The following is a 15,961-nucleotide window of genomic DNA, read 5'->3' on the forward strand; positions in this document are numbered from 1 at the left end:
TAAAAAAAAAAAAAAATTGGAAAAAAAAATGGCGTGGGCTCTAGCACAATTTTCTGTGCCAGAGAGGGAAAGCCAGTGACTGGGGGACTGATATTTGTAGCCTCGGAAGGGGTTAATACCTATGGAGCTTCCCAGGCTATGAATATCAGCCCGCAGCCGTCTGTCTCCCTATAATAGCCAGAAAGGCTACGCAGACAGCTGCAGGCTTATATTCATAGCCTAGAGAGGGGCCATGGATATTGCCCCCCTGGCTACAAATACCAGCCCCCACCCGCCCCAGAAATGGCACATCTAAGGTTTTACTGCATCTAATGATTATCTATGGGAAATTTACGGCGCGGCGGCGGAGAGTCGCTGCACTGTAAACAGACATGCTGCGTTCTGAAAAGACGCGCCACATGTCCGTTTACGCGGGTCTGCTGCCTGCATGTTTTACCGCATAGTGGAGACGGGATTTCATGAAATCCCCTCCACTATGCTGTAACATCTGGACGCTGCGTGTTTGACGCGGACGTGGACACATACCCTAACACCGCACAAAATCAAGAAACACAAAAAGTATTTTATTTCTTTGAAGTTTCTGATTTTATCAAAATACAAAGAAGCAGCCATGCAGTCAATAAATGGAGGCGAGAACCACGGGATGTGAGTGGAGACTTCCTTCCATGGCTGCAGCAGCTAACATTCGGCTGTTGTTGGGAGCAGATGAACATACAGCGTCTTGGCGTGGAGGTCGGGCATCCGGGTGGCCTGGGGCAGCTCTGTGCAGAGAAGAACACATCATTCATTATCAGCTCTACAACCAGTGAGCGGATAGCAGCTCCTCCCCAACATCCCATTCAATAACACCAGGGAACAATCACAGGGGAGAAGCTTAAAGTTATTGCCCACTTAATTATAGGGAAAAAGTAAACCGGAACCTTGAAGAGGAACAGGTGAGCATCTGGGTGACAAAACACGAGCGATGTTACCATCGCACGCCATAGAAGGGACCTCCATCGTGTGAGGGTGAGGATCCATGGGGGGGGGGGGGAAATCCAGGATATAGCTCTCAGATCATACGACGGAATGAGAGGAGGGGAGACTGGAACAGCAAACCTGTACCAAAGGAACAACAGTGGATCGTCCGGAGACAAAGGGTTTAAATGTACAGTTGACTCTTGGACCTTTTTTATAGGATGTTGGGACCTTCTGTTGCCATAATGTCATATTCTCAATCACATTATACCTCGTTTAGAATCCTAACAAAAGAAGCCATCATCGTCTAGGACCCGACTTATTTTTATCTATAATTATACTAAGGGTCTCCCTTCTTTGTATCCGCCCACAATAGGGTTGTCTTCAACAATTATTAGGGTGTATTGTCCCCCAACACACATCTTACAATGACTATCAGGTATGGATTTAGTATGGGTGCCATGTTCTGACCTCTTCTAATCCATCATACTTTATCACACACCAATGCCTTTGCTCGGTATACCCACCAACCGGACCGACGCGTTTCGAATTACCCAGTCTTAATCATGAATTAGTGATGTTTTCCCATTCTAAGCAAATTTGTGCATCACTGATTACACACACACACAGATGGAGCGATGCGGTTGCTGTGAGCAGGGCTCGTTCTGCTTTATCACTACTGAGTTTGGTTAGGTCACCCATGTTTTGTGTCACCTCGTCATTCTTTACGCTATATTGGCTGTTGATGGGTGAATTTTGTGAAGGGTTCTAGGGACAGTGAGGGTAAGCCCATGGTGAGCAGGGGTGCCACAACTTACGTTGCTTCTAGTGTGCCAACCTCCGCAGCAAGGCCGTGTCAGACAATGGGGCTGAGAGTGCGGAGTCAGACCCGTAGCCCTCAGGATTCAAGTCTCCAGTCTTACAATACACCATGGTCTTTGTGGAAAGGTTGCTAGTTTTCCTTTTTATACCTGACAAAATGAGTGTTTTATCCTTAAGGAAGGGAAGCTTTTTTTATCTGATCGAGTCCATCCAATAAGGGTACTGTCACACAGTGCTATTTTGATCGCTACGACGGTACGATTCGTGACGTTCTAGCGATATCGTTACGATATCGCAGTGTCTGACACGCAGCAGCGATCAGGGACCCTGCTGAGAATCGTACGTCGTAGCAGATCGTATGGAACTTTCTTTCGTCGCTTGATCACCCGCTGACATCGCTGGATCGTTGTGTGTGACACCGATCCAGCGATGTGTTCGCTTGTAACCAGGGTAATCATCGGGTAACTAAGCGCAGGGCCGCGCTTAGTAACCCGATGTTTACCCTGGTTACCAGCGTAAACGTAAAAAAAACAAACAGTACATACTCACATTCCGGTGTCTGTCCTCCGGCGTCTCAGCTTCTCTGCACTGTGAGCGCCGGCCAGCCAGAAAGCGAGCACAGCGGTGACGTCACCGCTCTGCTTTCCGGCTCTGGTGCTTACACAGTGCAGAGAAGCAGAACGCCGGGGACAGACACCGGAATGTGAGTATGTACTGTTTGTTTTTTTACGTTTACGCTGGTAACCAGTGTAAACATCGGGTTACTAAGCGCGGCCCTGCGCTTAGTAACCCGATGTTTACCCTGGTTACCCGGGGACTTCGGCATCGCTCCAGCGCCGTGATTGCAACGTGTGACCGCAGTCTACGACGCTGGAGCGATAATCATACGATCGCTGCGACGTTACGGATCGTGCCGTCGTAGCGATCAAAATGGCACTGTGTGACAGTACCCTAACACCAAGGAACAATCACAAGTAATAAGGTCAAAAAGTCCAAAACCCATTCACACAGGAAGAAGCCTGCAGATTTCAGGCCTCAAGGCAGAATTGTAAAGTGCCTCCCTACCCCACCCCCCTATTTTTACCATACGCTTTGGCAATGCCAACATGTACTTAGTCCTGCCAATAAAGCTTATTTGAATTTGAAAAGTGTGAAATCTGCAGATTCCGTGGCTCCACACTTAGATCAGCAAGTTGTGCAGGGAGAAGACGGCTCAGACGCACCAATGACCTCTAAGATGGAGCAGCGTTGGCACAAGGCAAACAGCAGAAGAAATACTACAAACTCCGCCAGGGGCACGCAGGACGCACCGTACCGCTGGGGGCACACAGGACGCACCACTCTGCCGGGGGCACACAGGATGTGATTTATTAGTCACTTTCATATTCTTGTCCTATACAAATTTTCTGATGTTTATTTTTGCCCCAAATTATTAAAACTAGTGCATGAAGTTCATGAAATAGAAATGATCTTACATCTTGTCTTTTTGTCTTTACCTTAAGAGTGAATAGTCACAATTCTGTTAAAACGTCGCATGTTTGTTTAAAAAATGCGTCAAATTGAAAACTCCGGAGGAAACCTTACTCCAAGGGGGGGGGGGGGGGGGGAGGGGAATAGCAGCGCAAAAACATGCGACATTTGGCAAAAGGGACATTGAACAAATCTAACTAAACACTTCCGGCTATTCAAAGCCGAAGAGGGAAAAAGACTGAAAAAAGAGACAACTTAACAAGTGGTACACACAAAAAATAAAGGTGCAAATACTAAAGACACTTAAAAGGGGATCTAAGAGGGAACATTTACCCTTGTGGAGAGTGACATGCTGAGCCTGCCAGTGTGAGGAGACTTATAAGCCAGGAGACACCTCTACACTCCTCCTCGCAGGTTCAGCATGTCACTCTTCACAACATTCCCCTTAGTTCCCAGTTAGATGCGTCTCACACAGCTAAACCAGATCTCATACTTTGCACTGACAAGGGGCAACAGCCTGAAACACTGTCTGCAAATGGGATTCTGGTTTGGCTTTTATCCCAACTCATGTGGTACGGCTCGTTAAAGGGTCGATACTGACTTTTAGGTTTGCCACTTCCAATAGGTGGCACTACTGTCCTCTTCCTCTCTGAAGAGACAATTTGCATACTAATAAGGAGCAAATTACTTTGGAATAATGGAGACATCAGTGATGACTGGGGGCCCGTGTGTTTCGGCCATTCCTCCCTCTCCCCCTGTTACATCAGCATCTCCTTTGCGGATTATCTGCTACTCTGGGACAGTTTGATGGCCTCCACAGCCTCCTGGCAGTACGACCTTCTGAAGGCCAGGACCGGCTAACACCCAGCAGGTCCCCGTTGACGTAAGTTGTGATAAGAGCGATGCCCCTGTAATTCCTCTCGTGATTCGGTTCTCTTACCGCCACTCATTGCAGCATCAAGATACAAGCGGAAGCGTCGGCTCCTCAGCCCGAACACTCGGGCCACCTCATGGCTCAGCCTCTGGTAGTTTAAGACATTTTTCCCTACAGGGTTTTGCAGAAGAAGTGTTCCTGGTAAGACAGAAAAGAAGTGACCTCCTGTGCTGCCACCCTCAGCAGCCACATCGCTGCCATCAAAGTCCCAACCTACCTTGAGCGTCTGTGCCCAGCAGTCTCAGGTTGACGTACTGGCAGTCCAGAGGAGCTCCAAGGCTCGGCACAAGTGGGGCAGGTCCGGAGGTGACACACAGCATCTTCCCATGTAAGCTCAGGAGGTTGGCATCACTCGCTAATTCTACAGAGGACGAGAACAGAGCATCAGACAAAAGCAGGTGGCGGAAGGCGAGTCCAGCGGAAGGGGAGTCCGGATGTGGCTACCTTTGTCTCCATCGTACACGGACAGCTGTGTGATCTCCAGCTGAAATATCCTGGACACTGCAGATCTGAGTTCAGACAAGCTGGAAATGGCGGCTCCTTTGGGATTCTCCAGCAGCAGAAAGCCACCTATAAACCAGTTAATACAATGAAGCTGACAAAGTGATGATGTAGCTATGGATCGTCTTGGAGAGGAATCACTACCAGAATGTCAGGGACTACAACCCACTAAACCCTAAGGCACAGCCAAAATCATGGCCAATTTACCAAGGAACAACTCAAATGTGACCATTGCCATGTCCTCAATATGTGTCTGTAGATGAAGAGTCCCATGGATGCGGCCAGACGCCAGTCTCTGGCGGTGACATAGCGGCAGGAATGTGATCGGGGAAGGACACAGATCAGGGCTTCCAGTCTTACCTTGTTCCGTGCTGTTAATGGCTATATTCAGCTTGATGTAGGCGCAGGCAGGACCGGTCATGGCATGGGGGGGACCTCGGACCAGGGTTATCTCCAGATCAGAACCTTTCAGCTGTACAAGAAGTATCTAGTAATATCTGCATATATTGGGAGGAACTTGTGGACAGGGTTAGCGCTCCACTCACCTGCGTCTTCTCCTTTATTATAACACTGGATGAGGGGGATACCGGATATGGAAGAAGAGGAGACTTAACAGTGGCCAAAATGAAATTGGTGTGTCCCTGGATGACGGAGTTCAGGTAGCCTCCCTGCGGCTGCACCTGGTAGTAGATGCTTATCTCATCAGTGGGAACCAAGTTTCCCTGAGAATTATGAAAGCAAAAACATGAGCGTTACCCCCAAGAGTGTGGCGGTGCGCTCGCTTCTTGTGATCTAGCACATCAAGGATCCATTACGGCTGTGTAGAGCGGGTCTGAGACAAACTTCTGAGTGCCCTCAGTGCCGGGTGGAGGGGCTGGAATTCTCCTTATGTTATGGCAGTGTCCGAGTCTGACCCCATATTGGACAGCGGTGCTTAATGCCATTGGGGGAGAATATGGTTGTAGGATTGAGAGGGATCCTGGGGTGTGTATACTGGGATATGTGGAGGAGGTCCGGCTACATAATATAAGGTGGCAATAGCTAGATTATTATATATTGCGTGGAAACTAATCGCCAGATACTGGATAAATGAAGATCCGCCGACGGTGAGGGAATTTCTCAGACAGTCTGACTCTATTGTGAAACATTGTGGACACCTTGGGTGGAGAGAAGATGACCCTGAACTTCGGTTATACCATGCATTATTCGCTGCTCTTGTATGTAATGGAGGGAGGGAGTTTCTGAGACTAATGACCATTGTTAATGTTGTTTCTATTGTGATTTTTTATTGCTTTGTACCTTGAATTTGGTTAAATAAAAATGTATCTGATTTAAAAAAAAAAAAAAAAAAAAAAAAGGTTCCATTACTGGTCACAACTCAATCTGGCCAATCACCTTCCTGCTAGTCATCCTCTCCTGCCAGGCTGCATCCACAATGGTGGCACCAATCACCTGATAATCTGCCAGGACAGGAGGACACCCGAGGCTCAGACCACGAGCTAGGACTGTTACACAAACAGGTTAAATAACTGGGCACTCAGTAGATGAGGAGATTAAATGATGGAATATGCCATCAAACAGTAAAGGTTCCCAAACGTTTCGGTTAAATTCCTCAGGGGCCTACTGTCCAATTGAGAAGATCTCAGATTGCGTTTTATTACCTGGGTCACCTAGGAAGCGCAGTTCGAACACGCTGTGGACCCCAGGGGATAAAACGCAATCCAAGGTCTTTTCAATTGGACGTTAGGCCCCTGAGGAAGGTCTAATGTAACTGAAACGTTTGGGAAGCTTTACTGTTTGATTGCATATTACTCGGAGCGCCCAGTTTTCTTACGTGTCATTGAAGGGGTTGGATCCTGCTTGTGCCCCGTTATACAGCATTGCCGTGGTCTTCTCCATTCTGACAGTCCGCTGGGAGTTACTCACCTTCTTCCGTAACTTCTGTATGCGATTAATAACTTCTCTGGCGACACCTTCATCCACCATGGCCTGGTCCGGAGTGACATCTAGTAAAACCAGGACCTGTGGAATAATCACATGGAGCCTCACACATACGAACTGGAATATTCTGGACGTTTCTCAGCTTTTATATACCCCAAAGAAATATTTACTGACAACTCAGTAATTCATTTTTAATCAAATTCATTTTTATTTTTAAAGAGGACATTACACAACAAAAATCATTGTTTTATTAAAAGGTTTTTTTACCGTTAAAATAACTATAAAAATATATAAACTGTATGTGAGGGGGCTGGGGTACACCAAAACCGACTGGCAAAATAAGCGACAATTAATTACACAAGGTGCAAATGCAATCAAATCAAAGATATCTATACATCAAATATTTAGAATACAGTCATTGATCGGCCATTACATGCACATACAATAAGGTATACAGGAGAGATAGAATCAAAATCTGTATAAATAGCACCAATATATGCACCTAATTGATATATAATTGGAAAAATAAAATATATTTATGAAGACTATTAATAAAAGAATAAATATAAGAAATATATAAAAAATATATAAAAAAAGGGGGGAAAGGGGGGGGGGGGAATATATATAAAAATGAATAAGTGAAAGATAATTACCCAAATAAATATTCCCAATATAATATTAATATAATATTCCCCCCTTTTTTTATATATTTTTTATATATTTCTTATATTTATTCTTTTATTAATAGTCTTCATAAATATATTTTATTTTTCCAATTATATATCAATTAGGTGCATATATTGGTGCTATTTATACAGATTTTGATTCTATCTCTCCTGTATACCTTATTGTATGTGCATGTAATGGCCGATCAATGACTGTATTCTAAATATTTGATGTATATATATCTTTGATTTGATTGCATTTGCACCTTGTGTAATTAATTGTCGCTTATTTTGCCAGTCGGTTTTGGTGTACCCCAGCCCCCTCACATACAGTTTATATATTTTTATAGTTATTTTAACGGTAAAAAAACCTTTTAATAAAATAATGATTTTTGTTGTGTAATGTCCTCTTTAAAAATAAAAATGAATTTGATTAAAAATTAATTACTGAGTGGTCAGTAAATATTTCTTTGGGGTATATGTTTGTTGTGTAATATTTACTGGATTGATTATATTTTAAAAATTTTTTTGGTATTTCTTTTCTATATAGGATTTTTTGTTTCTCAGCTTTTCCCTGCTCGATTTGCCCACAGGCGATGCTGTAGTGTCTGTTATACCCGTCAGCCTCCCCATCACTACTCAGTGTGACAAACCTGGGCATCAGAATGAGCCTCAAACTGAGCGCTGCTTCCGCTGGTACTCTGCTCAAAAGTGTAGAGCAGGCGCACGTCCTCCCCATGCAACTCGTGTCCTTCCACCATCAAGGAGCCTGTGCAGAAACAACACGTGCTAGTTACAAGCATTTGCTGCCTGAAGACCACCCCAGACTGACCACCCGGACATCCGGTCACCCGGCACCCACCTGCTTTCTGAAACTGTTCCAGTTGCTCACTCTTTAGCTCTTTAATGGCAGCCATGATAGACTTGAAAGCCCCCTTCAAGCGTTTCCCAAGCACCATGTGATCAGGCTCTGCCCTCATACGAATCCCGTATTTGGTTTTATCAGTAGAAACTGTAACTTTCCTGACATTCAACTCCTGCAACCAACCAAATGAAAAAAGTGTCTGCTATCTAGAATATGGAGGAGGCCATGACAGATCCCATCCCTGCCACTAATTCAGAGATGAGGAACACTGAAGATGGGAGTCAATACTCCGCCTCACCTCAAGAATGTATTTCTCCAGTGATTTGATGTCTGCAAGGGCCTCCATATCCTGATGGATTACAACCACTTCTTTCAATGGATACTAAAGGCGAGAAGACAAGATGTCGGCTGCGGCACAGCTCTCGAGCCTGCACTGCCGTTTGATGGACCTACCTTTATAGGCAAAGTCCTCCGGTCCCGAATCACCCGGCCCAGTTCAATCACAGACTGCATCCAAGATACTGCGTTCTCAATCTTCTTATCAATCAAGTCCTCCCTGAGTCACAAGCAAGAATACAATTGGCTCCTCACACCGTCCATTGGGGGCACAGGACGTCCGTTACATGGTCAGACGGTTGGAAAATGACAACATTTCATCAAGTTCAAACAAGCGATGGGAAATGATATCGGGGTGGGGCACAAGGACAACCAGAACGCAAGATCCGGCCCAGAACACATCCCTCCTGACTCCTATTATTCATCAACTGGGCAAACATTCAGAAAACAACTTTACACATTTACATCAGATTTTGTCAGTTTCTTCTAAGAAAGCATCTAAGCCTTTTCTGAAAAAGAAAAAAAAAAAAACAACAGCTCCCGAGGAGACTTCTACACTTTCCAAGTTAATAGATCTTCCTGGTCTCTTCTGGAGATTGATCCTTTCTTTCACTGGGTGGAGGGAGCCTGTCACCCCCCCCCCCCCCCCCAGAGGGAACCCATCGCCACCTCCCCCCCCAGAAGGGAGCCCGTCACCACCACCCCCGGAGGGAGCCCATAGTCCCCCCACCCCCGGAAGGGAGCCCGTCATCACCCCCCCCGGAGGGAGCCTGTCACCCCCCCCCCCCTCCGGAGGGGAGCCCATCGTCAGCCCCCCCCCCCCGGAGGCAGCCCATCGCCAGTCCCCCCCCCACCGGAGGGAGCCCATCGTCAGCCCCCCCCCCGGAAGGGAGCAAGTCGTAAACCCCCCCCCCCCCCCCCGGGAGGGAGCCAGCCGTCACCCCCCCCCCGGGAGGGAGCCAGTCATTGGCTGACCATTACATGCTAGTTGCAGCTTTCCTAGCAGAGGGTCATCCACCAGTGGGCAGCATTAATGTTCTTCTGCATGGGAGGTCACCAGACTGAGCAGTCACTGTAACGTAAGAAGGTTTGTCCGCCTCCGACAGGTACCAGTCCACAGCCGATGAGCTGAGTGCCTGCAGGCGGCTGGGTATAGATGGTAAGAGGGCAGACACTTTACTGCTCACCATACGGAGACCCTCTATGGAATGGAAGAAATCTGCATCACCAACTACCAGAAAGAGCCCACAACCAGGAGCGGCCACAGAACAAGATGGGAGGTCGGAAGTGGGCTTACCGGACAGAAGGCAGCATCAGGTAATGGATGCTCTGCGAGTCCTTCTCTTGGACAGACGTCGGGTCAAGCAGCAGCTTCAGTTTCTGATACATCATTTCTGTAATGAACGGGGTGAATGGTGCCTGAGGAGGGAACAGGAGCAGTCATCTATGGTGGTCACCAGGTAGGGGGGCACAGTGACTACCAAATATCAGCTCCTCAGCACACTGGGAAGACGTCCACATATCTTCCTGGGTGCTTTTTTTTTTTTTTTTTTTTTAAATCAAATATTTTTTATTGAAGAAAACAGAAACAGATGACATAACATAAATCAGCATGCGCTTGTATACAAACGGTATTATTTTCCCCATTTTTTAATAGATGAAGATACAACAGACGCATCCCCCTCCTCCCCCGGTCCAGCAATCCTTGTCCATGCACTGCAGTATCGCACACATTCCTATAACCCCAGGTATATCCTATCTGTGACAAGTTCTGCAGAGGCCAAACCAGGAAAGTCTAGCCACCCCCCACATGTTCTCATAGGGTCCATCTTGCCCCTTTTCATGTATATGCTCCGTTCCATAGGATCCACGGGTGACATCTTACCATCAGCCTGCACATGGAGAATAGGACGCTGAACAAGGTCTCCAAAGCCATCAGACAGTCTTCTGTGCCACTCTCGCCCTGGAATAGAGCAGAGATTGGGGGCGAGAGGACAGGGTGGGGGGCCGAGAGGACAGGGTGGGGGGAGGGGACAGGGTGGGGGGCCGAAAGGACAGGGTGGGGGGGCGAGGGGACAGGGGAGCAAGGGGACAGGGTGGGGGGGAGCAAGGGGACAGGGAGGGGGGGGGGGCGTGAGGGGACAGGGTGGGGGGGGGTCGAGGGGACAGGGTGGGGGGGGGGTCGAGGGGACAGGGTGGGGGGGCCAGAGGACAGGGTGGGGGGGCGAGCTCTCACCTTCAGCCGTCGCCGGTTCATCCGTACATACCAGTTGGTCAGCATATCCACAAAGCGCACGAGCCTGGGAACCACGGTGTAAAGTCTATAGGCTGAAGAGAAGAGCGGAGTCATGAATCCCCAGATTAACAGGAAATACACAGCCAAGACTCCAACCCCATCCAGGCACCTGTCATCTCAGCCTTGAAGAAACAGATGAGGGATTGCGTGAAGGACAGAATCCACTTGTCCATCATGTTGCCGCTTGGCTTTGCTGAACTCTCAACATATAAAAACTGCACACTGTCCTCCTGAGGACAAAGCACATTCATGATTAGTAAAATACTAGAAAACAAGGGGCCCGAGGTGCAAACAAGGGTGACCATGAAGAAAGATTACTAGGAAGACAACAGAAACACATACATAAAGCGAACCATGGGGTCCTCCTGATGCACAGCAGCATCAGCAGAGCAGACCATAGAGTCCACCTGATACAGAGCAGCAACAGTGAGCAGACCATGGGGTTCTCCTGATACATAGCAGCATCAGCAGAGCAGACCATGGGGTCCTCCTGATGCACAGCAGCATCAGCAGAGCAGACCATAGAGTCCACCTGATACAGAGCAGCAACAGTGAGCAGACCATGGGGTTCTCCTGATACATAGCAGCATCAGCAGAGCAGACCATGGGGTCCTCCTGATGCACAGCAGCATCAGCAGAGCAGACCATAGAGTCCACCTGATACAGAGCAGCAACAGTGAGCAGACCATGGGGTTCTCCTGATACATAGCAGCATCAGCAGAGCAGACCATGGGGTCCTCCTGATACATAGCAGCATCAGCAGAGCAGACCATGGGGTCCTCCTGATACATAGCAGCATCAGCAGAGCAGACCATGGGGTCCTCCTGATACATAGCAGCATCAACAGAGCAGACCATGGGGTTCTCCTGATACAGAGCAGCATCAGCAGAGCAGACCATGGGGTCCTTCTGATACAGAGCAGCAACAGCAGAGCAGACCATGGGGTCCTCCTGATACACAGCAGCCATCAGCAGGCAGACCATGGGGTCCTCCTGATACAGAGCAGCAACAGCAGGGCAGACCATGGGGGTCTTTCTGATACAGAGCAGCAACAGCAGAGCAGACCATGGGGTCCTCCTGATACACAGCAGCATCAGCAGAGCAGACCATGGGGTCCTCCTGATACACAGCAGCAACAGAGAGCAGACCATGGGGTCCTCCTGATACAGAGCAGCAACAGCAGAGCAAACCACGGGGTCCTCCTGATACACAGCAGCATGAGCAGAGCAGACCATGGGGTCCTCCTGATGCACAGCAGCATGAGCAGAGCAGACCATGGGGTCCTCCTGAAACATAGCAGCAACAGTGAGCAAACCATGGGGTCCTCCTGATACACAGCAGCATCAGCATAGCAGACCATCGTGTCCTCCTTATACAGAGCAGCATCAGCAGAGCAGACCATGGGGTCCTCCAGATACACAGCAGCAACAGTGAGCAGACCATGGGGTCCTCCCCATACATGGCAGTGTCAGCAGAGCAGACCATGCAGTCCCTCCTAATACACAGATTTTTGAAATTTGGTCACAACAGCTCAACCATTAAGTACAGCTTAGGTTGGTGGAACAGAAGACCATGGGAAAGGAGGTCGGGAAAGACCATGAAGCACCTGTGACCACTGAATGAGGTAAATTTACTTCTGGCGGGATCAGACCAGATCTACAAGGATAACAAAAAATGCCCTCTACAATAACCCACAGAGACTATGGTCTAAGCATCGTGTGCATCCACAAAAAAGCCCTCAGGTCTCAGGGCCGGCAACATGTTTAGAGAACGTGTGGATGACATAAGTTATGAAGAGGCCCACATTGGGAACATCACAGCAAAAAGAAAGCTGGGTTAAAGTCGTCTGGAAGAGGAGCGACCAAGTCTGTCCTCCAGAATACAGACTGTGGAGATTGCTGGAATGTGAAGTTCTGCCCCATGAGGAATTCTCAAGACTTGCTTCATGACCATAAGCCTAGAGGCGGCCCTGTCCCCAGCCCAGCCCAGCGGCAGCCCCCTTCCCCAGGCCAGCCCAGCCCCGAGGCGGCCCCGTCCCCAGCTCAGCCCCGAGGCGGCCCCGTCCCCAGCCCAGCCCAGCGGCGGCCCCGTCCCCAGCCCAGCGGCGGCCCCGTCCCCAGCCCAGCGGCGGCCCCGTCCCCAGCCCAGCGGCGGCCCCGTCCCCAGCCCAGCGGCGGCCCCGTCCCCAGCCCAGCGGCGGCCCCGTCCCCAGCCCAGCGGCGGCCCCGTCCCCAGCCCAGCCGCGGCCCCATCCCCAGCCCAGCCGCGGCCCCAGCCCCAGCCCAGCCGCGGCCCCGTCCCCAGCCCAGCCGCGGCCCCGTCCCCAGCCCAGCCGCGGCCCCGTCCCCAGCCCAGCCGCGGCCCCGTCCCCAGCCCAGCCGCGGCCCCGTCCCCAGCCCAGCCGCGGCCCCGTCCCCAGCCCAGCCTAGCCGCTGCCACAGCCCATCCCAGAGGTGGCCCCGTCGACTGCCCAGCCCAGAGGCGGCCCCGTCCACAGCCCACCTGAGGTGGCCCGTCCCAAGCCCATACTAGAAGCGGCCCCGTCCCCAGCCCAGCGGCGGCCCCGTCCCCAGCCCAGCGGCGGCCCCGTCCCCAGCACAGCGGCGGCCCCGTCCCCAGCACAGCCCAGAGGCGGCCCCATCCCCAGCCCAGCCCAGCCCAGAGGCGGCCCCATCCCCAGCCCAGCGGCGGCCCCGTCCCCAGCCCAGCCCAGAGGCGGCTCCAGCCCAGCCCAGAGGCGGCCCCGTCCCCAGCCCAGCCCAGAGGCGGCCCCGTCCCCAGCCCAGCCCAGTGGCGGCCCCGTCCCCAGCCCAGCCCAGCGGCGGCCCCGTCGACTGCCCAGCCCAGCCCAGAGGCGGCCCCGTCCACAGCCCACCTGAGGTGGCCCCGTCCCAAGCCCATACTAGAAGCGGCCCCGTCCCCAGCCCAGCCCAGAGGCGGCCCCGTCCCCAGCCCAGCACAGCGGCGGCCCCGTCCCCAGCACAGCGGCGGCCCCGTCCCCAGCACAGCGGCGGCCCCGTCCCCAGCACAGCCCAGCCCCGTCCCCAGCCCAGCCCCGTCCCCAGCCCAGCCCAGAGGCGGCCCCGTCCCCAGCCCAGAGGCGGCCCCGTCCCCAGCCCAGCGGCGGCCCCGTCCCCAGCCCAGCCCAGAGGCGGCCCCGTCCCCAGCCCAGAGGCGGCCCCGTCCCCAGCCCAGCGGCGGCCCCAGCCCCAGCCCAGCGGCGGCCCCAGCCCAAGCCCATACTAGAAGCGGCCCCGTCCCCAGCCCAGCCCAGAGGCGGCCCCGTCCCCAGCCCAGCGGCGGCGCCGTCCCCAGCCCAGCCCAGAGGCGGCCCCGTCCCCAGCCCAGCGGCGGCCCCGTCCCCAGCCCAGCCCAGAGGCGGCCCCGTCCCCAGCCCAGCCCAGAGGCGGCCCCGTCCCCAGCCCAGCCCAGCGGCGGCCCCGTCCCCAGCCCAGCCCAGCGGCGGCCCCGTCGACTGCCCAGCCCAGCGGCGGCCCCGTCGACTGCCCAGCCCAGCGGCGGCCCCGTCGACTGCCCAGCCCAGCGGCGGCCCCGTCGACTGCCCAGCCCAGCGGCGGCCCCGTCGACTGCCCAGCCCAGCGGCGGCCCCGTCGACTGCCCAGCCCAGCGGCGGCCGCGTCGACTGCCCAGCCCAGCGGCGGCCGCGTCCCCGGCCCAGAGGCGGCCCCGTCCCCGGCCCAGCCCAGAGGCGGCCCCGTCCCCGGCCCAGCCCAGAGGCGGCCCCGTCCCCGGCCCAGCCCAGAGGCGGCCCCGTCCCCGGCCCAGCCCAGAGGCGGCCCCGACCCCGGCCCAGCCCAGAGGCGGCCCCGACCCCGGCCCAGCCCAGAGGCGGCCCCGTCCCCGGCCCAGCCCAGAGGCGGCCCCGTCCCCGGCCCAGCCCAGAGGCGGCCCCGTCCCCGGCCCAGCCCAGAGGCGGCCCCGACCCCGGCCCAGCCCAGAGGCGGCCCAGTCCCCAGCCCATACCAGAAGTGGCCCCGTCCCCAGCCCAGACCAGAGGCGGCCCGGTCCCCAGCCCAGACCAGAGGTGGCCCAGTCCCCAGCCCAGACCAGAGGCAGGATACCCAGATGTTGAACTGCTCCATATTGTTACATTCCAGAGGCCAGTCACACCGATCTTTTCACTGCACTCCCTGATGGAGGGGACTCTGTTCTATCTTCACAGCCTTCATGCTCCAGGTGGCTTCTACATCCAAAGGCCAGGACACCATTGCAAGGTGAAGTTGTGGGTAGTCTTTATCTGCTCTAGGTTTCCTGTCCAGCGGTTGGGCAGCTCCAACGCTCACTGGTGCGTCACAGTTGAAGGGAAATAAATATGCTGCAGATGGTGACACTGGAGAGAAACCTCCTTCTAGGAAGGAGAGGCAACCCATCTTGGAGGGAGGTTGTCTCACGCTACCTTAACAAAGTCCTTTGTGTCAGAAGACTTGCAAACTGGCCTTGGCTACAGAGTCTATATTGTCCCCTGAGGTTACGGACTGGGCAGGAGGAGAGACAGCCTCGTTCACAGTGGACCCATTCCAGGAAATGTTTCCCTCCCATACAAAATGTTCAAGTGGCCGCAGGGTCACCCCTTTGTGGCCTTGTACTACTGTAGGGACAATGAGACTCCACTGCGGCAGCAGTCGTGCCCACTAGGTTGTCTCCCTCCCTGGAATGATGAAAGAAAGCAAGACCACCCAAAAAAAAAAACCAAACACTAGGCAAAAATGAGGGAGCACAGAATCTAAGAAGAGGCCACAGCCCACCAGGCAGAGGCCACAGCCCACCAGGCAGAGGCCACAGCCCACCAGGCAGAGGCCACAGCCCACCAGGCAGAGGCCACAGCCCACCAGGCAGAGGCCACAGCCCATCTCCACCTTATGTTAGTCTGCTGATGGCGTATACCAGTCGATCCCCGCCTCCATTATCGTCTCATACATACCTTTTGCAATCGATAAATATTCTGCATCAAAAAGCGGAATGCGTTGTACCATGGCAAGAAAACGTCTTTCAGGACATCACGGACCCCTTCTTCTTTAAAGCGCAAGTTCTCTGCTCTCACGACTGGAGAATTTATTAAGTATAATCTGAAAATGCAGATAAATATGGTGGAATTGGGAAGAAACTTAAATCTGCAGCTGCAATGAACCCTGGAAACAGAAACCATTCCTTCT

General features: G+C 52.7%; 1 protein-coding gene across 1 annotated transcript in view; it reads right to left on the reverse strand.

Annotated features, from left to right (window-relative positions):
- Window positions 1–542: 542 nt before the first annotated feature.
- IARS1 (isoleucyl-tRNA synthetase 1) overlaps window positions 543–15,961 on the reverse strand; it is a 110,054-nt gene continuing 94,635 nt past the window's right edge. The window contains exons 19-34 of the mRNA XM_077277296.1: window positions 15,730–15,874; window positions 10,897–11,017; window positions 10,728–10,819; window positions 10,377–10,454; window positions 9,789–9,910; window positions 8,609–8,711; window positions 8,454–8,537; window positions 8,153–8,327; window positions 7,944–8,059; window positions 6,611–6,706; window positions 5,230–5,406; window positions 5,045–5,156; window positions 4,628–4,753; window positions 4,401–4,544; window positions 4,190–4,321; window positions 543–761 (exon numbers count right to left, since the gene is read on the reverse strand). Coding sequence (XP_077133411.1) covers window positions 679–761; window positions 4,190–4,321; window positions 4,401–4,544; window positions 4,628–4,753; window positions 5,045–5,156; window positions 5,230–5,406; window positions 6,611–6,706; window positions 7,944–8,059; window positions 8,153–8,327; window positions 8,454–8,537; window positions 8,609–8,711; window positions 9,789–9,910; window positions 10,377–10,454; window positions 10,728–10,819; window positions 10,897–11,017; window positions 15,730–15,874 — 1,906 coding nt within the window. The 3' untranslated portion in view covers window positions 543–678. The remainder of the gene's footprint in view (window positions 762–4,189; window positions 4,322–4,400; window positions 4,545–4,627; window positions 4,754–5,044; window positions 5,157–5,229; window positions 5,407–6,610; window positions 6,707–7,943; window positions 8,060–8,152; window positions 8,328–8,453; window positions 8,538–8,608; window positions 8,712–9,788; window positions 9,911–10,376; window positions 10,455–10,727; window positions 10,820–10,896; window positions 11,018–15,729; window positions 15,875–15,961) is intronic.

This window comes from Ranitomeya variabilis, chromosome 8 (genome assembly GCF_051348905.1).
Source record: "Ranitomeya variabilis isolate aRanVar5 chromosome 8, aRanVar5.hap1, whole genome shotgun sequence".
In the NCBI taxonomy this organism is placed as follows: domain Eukaryota; kingdom Metazoa; phylum Chordata; class Amphibia; order Anura; family Dendrobatidae; genus Ranitomeya; species Ranitomeya variabilis.